The sequence below is a fragment of the Anoplophora glabripennis genome, unplaced genomic scaffold (assembly GCF_000390285.2).
Source record: "Anoplophora glabripennis isolate ALB-LARVAE unplaced genomic scaffold, Agla_2.0 scaffold1956, whole genome shotgun sequence".
In the NCBI taxonomy this organism is placed as follows: domain Eukaryota; kingdom Metazoa; phylum Arthropoda; class Insecta; order Coleoptera; family Cerambycidae; genus Anoplophora; species Anoplophora glabripennis.
In genome coordinates, this window is record NW_019418041.1 from 12656 (window position 1) to 21180 (window position 8525).

Sequence of the window (8525 nt, forward strand, 5' to 3'; positions counted from 1 at the left end):
GATGGGGCCCACCTACGAAGGCTGTCCAGGCCTACACGAGATGAGGCAGGATAAAGAGGGATAATCCCCCTCGATCCCAAATCATTGAGGCCAATTTCTAGCCATAGAATAATGGCGCGAAGTGTAAAAAAGTGCTTATTTTTGTTCAATGTATTTTTATGTCGATTTTTCAAGTTTTCGCAATTTTGCAAGTTTTTTGTTAATAACAAATGACTGACCATCGATACAGAAAAATGTCATTAAGGTTTTTTGTTCGCAACAACGTAATATAGCGATTAGAAAAGGTTTCATCCCGCCTCCCCCTCCCCCACCACGTGGTCGGTCCACTAATTTTTTTATGAGTCATAATAGGGGTGCACCGCTCGCCTATTTTGGTTGTGTGTCGTTTATATTCCGTGGTTGCCGATTACTTTATAATATGCACAGTGATCAAAGTGTATTTAATTAATTGCTAACAACGCAATTTAAGATACAACCTATTATATTTATTTACATTTTAAACAAACTTGTTGCAATGATGAGTGGTGTAGGCTTTGCTTTAAAACTGTAACTGACAAAAGTTTGGAAGTAATAAACAACGCTATTTGAGACATTCTACATGTTTTGTTGCTGAAATTGGTAAGTCGATAAAATATCGAATAGTAGTGATTTACTATTCGCAATCTGCCCAAATCGTTACAAAATTTTTCAACCCCCTGTTTTGGATAGTAATGAACACGAATTTGAAATTATTTTTGTGCGGTCGAATCTAGATTTCGAAAAAAAAAACAAAGTTCTAACCGGCTCATTTCTCACAATATTATGCACAGCACTGTATACTGTAGCTTTCAGTACATCTGTAATGAACGATAAACATTGTTTAAGAAACACATTTTCCGCAAATATCGAGTAAAAAATATGTAAATAAAAATTATTTCTTGCATTACTTAATGATGATGAACAGAGATGAAGACACTCTAAGACAGTGGAAGAACTTAGATGAAACAATAAATAATTTTTATTAAATAAAATTTTATTTCTTGATATTTGTGAAAATGTGTTTCTTAAACAATGTTTATGGTTCAATACAGATGTTCCGAAAGCTACATAAAATATGCAGAGTTGTCCGCAGTGTTGTATGAAATGTCTAGGGATCAAATTTTTAACAATTTTTTTCTCGAAAATATGGGGGTATGATATTTTTGTGACAATTTGGGCGGGTTACGCTATAGTAAATAATTAGGTACCTTTTTTTTTATTTAATTGTTACTTTCTCTCAGTTATGTTCTTTCTATTTGATTAAAGTTGCATATATTTCAGAGATTTAATAATAAGAGCAAAGAAGTTATATGTAACGCTTGCAAGAGAAAATTAAATGCAGCATTAGAATTTAAGTCAACTTGTGAAAAGCGATACTACAATTATTCCATATATGGATTGCAAAAAAATGTTACAGCTTAAAGAAAATAAACAAATAAAAGAAATTCTATAAGATCTGAATCCACTCCGACTCCACTGTAGCTTAGTCAAGGCCTACCCTGTTTCATTGAAACGCAAAATTAACGTAAAAACCTTTAAAAAAATATGGTGTAAAAAAAATATAGACGGTAGGAAAATTAATGTAAATATTTCTTGCATTGAACAACATTTTGAGTACTGTGTTGTTTCATTGAAGCAATGTAATGCTAACATCATTATTATTAACTGCTATAGAGCACCTTCTGGTGACGTGGCTATGTTTTTGAATAAAATTAACGATGTTTTAAATATTTTGTTTGAGCCGAACATAAATTTTATAGCTTGTGGTGATTTTAACTTTGATGCTTTTAGTGATGTTGATTTTAGAAAATTATGTACAATTCTCTCGTTTTAACTTGAAGGATGTTGTGGGGTGGCCAACTCGAGTGACAGACACCACTTTCGTGACGAAGGAACGTGTGTTCTTGATAACAATTTCTCTGATCACAGAACGATATTTTTTTAATTAGATTGCTGCTCCAACTTGTAATAAAACCTATATGAGACGAAATTATAATGAAAATAATTTAGGACCGCAGGGTTCTGTTCTAGGTCCTATGCTTTTTATTGTATATGTCAATTCAATAGAAAATGTAATAGGTAACAAAGCTTTTACTATACAGGGTGTATCTAAATAACACCGAAAAAATTCAAGGGGCGATTCTCCGATGAAAATTAATAGGGGTCTTTGGTATAAAATTTTTTGAAAAAACCCTTCCCTGAAAAGTTACGCCCCTCCTAAAATTACAAAAAAAAATTGTTTTTCTTTTTTATCTTCCATGTACATCAAGCTAAAGAAACCAAACTTGGTGAACATTATCTGTCAATAAAACTACACTTTTTGAATTTTTTTCAACCCTGAACTATTTTTGTAAGGGGTTGAAATAATCAACCCCTATGACATTTTTTCTTATAATTTTTTTTTCGATAAAATTTTTTCCTTTTAAAAAATATGTCTAAAAAACCCCATTCATTTACTAACTTTTTGATCTCTTCAAGTTTCTTCGAAAAGTTAAGGATTTATGACAAAAAAAAATAAATGTATTGTAATGTATTTTTAAAAAGATGAGCTGTTTAACGCGAGTGTATTTTGCCGAAAGATCTAGTGGCCTGTTCTTTACAATGGAATCCGTAGAAACAAATGTCAATGTCATTTATTGTTACTGTTTCTTACTATTTCACAAGTTTCATGATTTTGTGTAGAAAATATTAGTTAATAAACCGAAAATATGGTTAACTATTCGAATTTAGAAATGGCAGATATGCATTTTACATATGGGTATGCTAACGGTAATGCATTGGAAGCGCAAAGACTTTATGCTGAACAGTACCCAGAGCGTAGATTACCCCACCATACTACGTTCACAAATATTCACCAACGCTTGCGGGAACTTGGAAAATTTGAAAAGAGAAGTCATGACTGTGGCCGTAGCCGAGAAGTTAGAACTGAAGCTGTCGATGAAGCCGTACTTAATTTAATTGAGGAATCCCCAGAAACTAGTACCAGGAAAATAGCTCGTGTCCTAAATGTAAGCCATTCGGTAGTTTTTAGAATTTTAAAAGAACAACAGTTATATCCCTATCATCTCCAACGGGTGCAGTCGTTACTGATTCGAGATTTTTTACCACGTGTGGTTTTTTGTCAATGGCTTATTAATATGATCGGCCAAGCGCCGCAGTTCTTAAGAAATATTTTATTTACTGACGAGGCGAATTTCTCAAGAGACTGTATTAGAAATTTTCGTAACAATCATATTTGGGCTGAGGAAAATCCTCATGACTTTTTTGAAGGAAATCATCAGTATCAATTTTCATTAAATGTGTGGCTCGGAATTATCGACGATCATTTAATTGGTCCCTATTTTCTTCCACGACGATTAGATGGTGACTCATATTGTCATCTTCTCGAAGAATTACCTATTATTCTTGAAGAAGTTCCCATTCAAATTAGGCAACGTTTATGGTTTATGCACGACGGTGCACCAGCCCACTTTAGTATACGTGCAAGACGTCACTTGGATGAGGTGTATGCCAATCGATGGATAGGTCGAGGAGGATATGTAAATTGGCCAGCCCGCTCCCCTGACCTTAATCCTTTGGATTTTTGCATATGGGGATATCTGAAATCTTTGATCTACTCAAGGCCAGTTGAAGATATCAATGATTTGCGAAACCGCATTGTAGCAGGGTGTGAAACGATAAAAAATTCACCAGGAATATTTGAACGCATACGCAATTCTATGAGAACAAGAGTAGATGCTTGTATTGAAGCTGAAGGCAATCATTTTCAACATTTTTTGTAGATTGTATTGTCAATATCCGACAGATTTTTATTTTTTGTTACTGTTATAACATTATTCATCATTTGTTCACTTTTAGTCTAAGTTCCAAACTTCTTAGCCTAGTAGAATCATAGGTCAACTATTTGGTTGAGTGTTTTTTAATAAAATGTTATTTAATATGACAATAAATGACATTGACATTTGTTTCTACGGATTCCATTGTAAAGAACAGGCCACTAGATCTTTCGGCAAAATACACTCGCGTTAAACAGCTCATCTTTTTAAAAATACATTACAATACATTTATTTTTTTTTGTCATAAATCCTTAACTTTTCGAAGAAACTTGAAGAGATCAAAAAGTTAGTAAATGAATGGGGTTTTTTAGACATATTTTTTAAAAGGAAAAAATTTTATCGAAAAAAAAATTATAAGAAAAAATGTCATAGGGGTTGATTATTTCAACCCCTTACAAAAATAGTTCAGGGTTGAAAAAAATTCAAAAAGTGTAGTTTTATTGACAGATAATGTTCACCAAGTTTGGTTTCTTTAGCTTGATGTACGTGGAAGATAAAAAAGAAAAACAATTTTTTTTTGTAATTTTAGGAGGGGCGTAACTTTTCAGGGGAGGGTTTTTTCAAAAAATTTTATACCAAAGACCCCTATTAATTTTCATCGGAGAATCGCCCCTTGAATTTTTTCGGTGTTATTTAGATACACCCTGTATATGCCGACAATTTATCTTTGATTATTTCAAGTAACTCGGATAAAAATCTTTACATCGATATTAATAAAACGACTGAAAATATATGTGTATGGTTTAATCAGAACTATTTATGTTTAAATGTAAATAAAACGCAAATGATATGATTTCATAACAGACAGAGAAAATGTGACGACCTAACAATAAAAATTAATAACTGTATCATTGAGAACGACGCTTTAGGTAGTGTTAAATTTCTGGGAATTTATTTCGACCAAACCCTTAATTGGAAAGTGCATTGCAATCATCTCGTTTCCACCTTGAGTTCAATAATTTTTTTATTTAAAAACATGAAAACAATTTTAGTGAAAAATCAATTAATAAATTTATATTACGCTCAAGTAGAATCACATCTTCGTTATGATGTCTATTTCTGGGGCGATTCCACCCTCTCTCATTCTATTTTTATTTCACAAACAGTACAAAATTTTAACTTAAAGTTCATTATTTTTATTTAATTTGTTTTTAAAAATAGGCAAAAATTTTATTTAAGGAGGGACATAAAAATAATATTCGGGTACCTTTTTCTAAATTGTCAATTACCAATATGTCACCAAACTATTTGGGGCCTAAACTTTTTAATAAATTACCAATTGAATTATATATAGAATTATATTTAGTGATTAAATGTTCTTATTCCTTGAGTAAGTTTTTTGCTTCCTAGGTTAAGTTACATTTGTTTTTACTTTAAATATCTGCTATACACACAAGTGACTATTGTTATGCAACTTGTAATTGTCTCGAAACAAAAAATTAGAACATCAAAATAAGTATATTGTTAAACAATGAACACAAAAATTGTTAACAAAATATTGTATATATATAATTTTTTCAGCGACACACTACTGCAGAGAGATGTAGAAGAGGATGCATGTCACGATGAGAATGAACCACCGAAAAAACGTAATATGAAAACCAAACAGAAACGCAAAGTATTGCACAAATGTGATAAATGTATCTACAAAACTAAAAGTAAGATCCAGTTAACAGCACACCGTGCGAAGCACAAGAATGATTCGAAATCGTATAAATGTGAATTCTGTGAGTATGAAACTAGAAATATGAAATTGCTTAGCAGTCATTATATAAAACACAAAGACTCAAACAAATCTAATGAGTATGACCGTAAAACCAAAAACAACTCATTGACACATAAAGACGTTTCACAACTGCCGATTTATAAATGTGATGAATGCAACTACAAATCAGTGAATAAGAAACTTTTAATCCAACATCAGTTGGTACATAAAGATCCTTCGGAGGTCAAAATGTACAGGTGTAAAGACTGCCATTATGAAACCAAATATAAGAGAGCTGTGAAAATGCACCAATTGACGCATAAAGATCCTTCACAGGTTCAAATGTACACGTGTAAAGACTGCAATTACAAGACTAAATACAAGAATTACATTAAAGAGCACCAACTGACACATAAAGATCCTTCAGAAGTTCAAAATTACAGGTGTAATGACTGCGATTATGAAACTAGATATAAGAAGGATCTCAAACGGCACCTGCTGAAACATAAAGATCCTTCTCAGGTTCAAATGTACAGGTGTAACGACTGCAATTACAAAACTATATACAAGAAATATATCAAAATGCACCAACTGAAACATAAAGGTCCTTCACGGGTTCAAATGTACAGGTGTAACGAATGCAGCTTCGAAACTAAATACCAGAGGAATGTCAAACGACACCAACTGACACATAAAAATCCTTCTCAGGTTCCTACCTACGGATGCAACGACTGCAATCATAAAACTAAATACAAGAATAATATCACACAGCACCAACTGAAGCATAAAGATCCTTCGCAGGTTCAAATGTACAAGTGTAAATATTGCGATTTTCAAACTAAATACAAGAGATGTATCAAACTTCACCAACCGAAACATGAAGATCCTTCTCAGGTTCAAACCTACAGGTGTAAGGACTGCAATTACAAAACTAAATACAAGAGTTACATTAAAGAGCACCAAGTGACACATAAAGATCCTTCGCAAGTTCAAAATTACAGGTGCAACGACTGCGATTATGAAACTATACATAAGAGGGATATCAAACGGCACCTGATGAAACATAAAGATCCTTCACAAGTTCAGATGTACAGGTGCAACGACTGCGATTACAAAACTGAATACGCACATTATATGAAACGACACCAACTGAAACATAAAAGTCCTTCGCAGGTTCAAATGTTCAGGTGTAACGACTGCAGTTTCGAAACTAAATACATGGGGAATGTCAAACGACACCAACTGATTCATAAAGATCCTTCCCAGGTTCAAAGACTGCGATTATGAATATAAATACAGGAACAGTATCAGACGTTACATAATTGACGCACAACAGAAAGGCAGGTATGAATTGTCACTCTTCGTTCATCGTGCACGACATTGGTCGAAAATGGATACAAGTATGTGATTACGAAACGTAACCCTGCCTTGAAATATTCGGTTGAAACACGAAAAACTACTGAAACACAAGCCAACAAGTGATTTTGGACTAACATTTGCAAAATTCGCTAATACCTACCTAGTCATGAATTGAAATGTCCACACGTTTCCTGTTCCTCATAATGTGACAATCTGCTGATTGACAAACATACATATATTTTTAAACAGGGATATTATTTACTTATCAACCAACTTTAATTTGAAACAGAAGTTACCAATTTTTTTTTTTTTTTCAACATGTAAAACAGTGTTGCAAAACTATTTAGTTAACTATGTACTTAAAAGTTTATAAAAGCACATTTTCCTATATAGACTTTATAATGAGCTTAGCTCAGGATTTTCTAATAAAATACAGTTTATCATCATTTACTAGTGTTTTTACGATTAATTAAGAGAATGAAATACACTATTTTAACTATAAATTGCACGCTTTGTTCCTAGAGCAATCCAAAACAGTTTCCGACAGTCCGACGTATATGCATTCCGCTATAATGCTTACATAAGGTTCAAAATCCATCATATTGATCCTTTCTCGAAAAAACTCATGTTCCTGATTTTTACCTCACTTAAAACTATTTTTTCTTTATTCTTCACATAACAAAGCATTGTTTAAACATTAAAACATTTATAAGGTATAGTCGATATAAACATCATTGATCACCAGTATGAAAAGGACGATACGGTTCTCATTTTTGTCAACATGTACTAAAGCTTTCTTTTATTCGTAACTATGTAACGTGTAGATATAAGGACTACAAAACTGGCACTTTGCATTTACTACCATAATTATTTTTAACGTTTTTTTAGCACCTAAACCACATCTATGATTAACTTGAGTTTTCTTGAATTATGGAGTAGATATAGCAAAAATTTTTGGTTTGAGTTTAAGTCGATAAGTTGGCCTTTAAAAAGCAAAACTGCTGAATCTGATAGTGGTCCATTTAAATGGGCCTTTAAATCACCTTGAGGTATATAACAACAATAAGACAGTAATTATTTTTTAACCAGCGGCCAGGAACCAGAGGTGAAAAACGAAAGGGTACGAGCTAAAAAAAAAATTTTTCATTGTAGGGAGCTACATTTGGGTGGGTGTTTCAAGAAGGCACACTATATTTTCATCTAAAACTTTATTTTTCCATAAGACAAATCTTAACACTTCTTTTTCGTACATAACATAACGTCCTTTTTCCTAACTTAACCATAAGCCTAAGAACACTGAACACTTTACTCCAGATCTATTCTTCTTCTTCTTCGAATAAGTAAATTGCGTGAGATTTTTTAAATATTTGAATCAGGTTATATCACATTATAAAAGTTGTAGGTCTATTCAAGGATTTTATACAAGAGGATTGCTTAATAACAAACTTATTTCCGCGAAACTAGGTTATGTTGTGTGACGTCATTATGTTACCTCGAATTTAGTGGGAACTTTAACACTGAAAAGAAAAATTAACTTATTCCTTAAAAACATATTAAGTTTAGTAATATTGACAAATAATTAAACAGACATTAAAAATAGTGATACG

General features: G+C 32.4%; 1 protein-coding gene across 1 annotated transcript; it reads left to right on the forward strand.

Annotated features, from left to right (window-relative positions):
• Positions 1–457: 457 nt before the first annotated feature.
• On the forward strand, positions 458–7813 carry LOC108916098 (protein hunchback-like). Its single transcript, XM_018722297.2, has 3 exons — positions 458–618; positions 5376–6095; positions 7807–7813. Exons 2-3 carry the CDS (start codon positions 5449–5451, stop codon positions 7811–7813), a joined length of 654 nt encoding a protein of 217 aa, XP_018577813.2. The 5' UTR covers positions 458–618; positions 5376–5448.
• Positions 7814–8525: the final 712 nt, after the last annotated feature.

Coding starts and splice junctions, on each gene's coding strand:
- LOC108916098 (XM_018722297.2), top strand. CDS start 5,449: ATGAAAACCAAACAGAAACGCAAAGTATTGCACAAATGTGATAAATGT.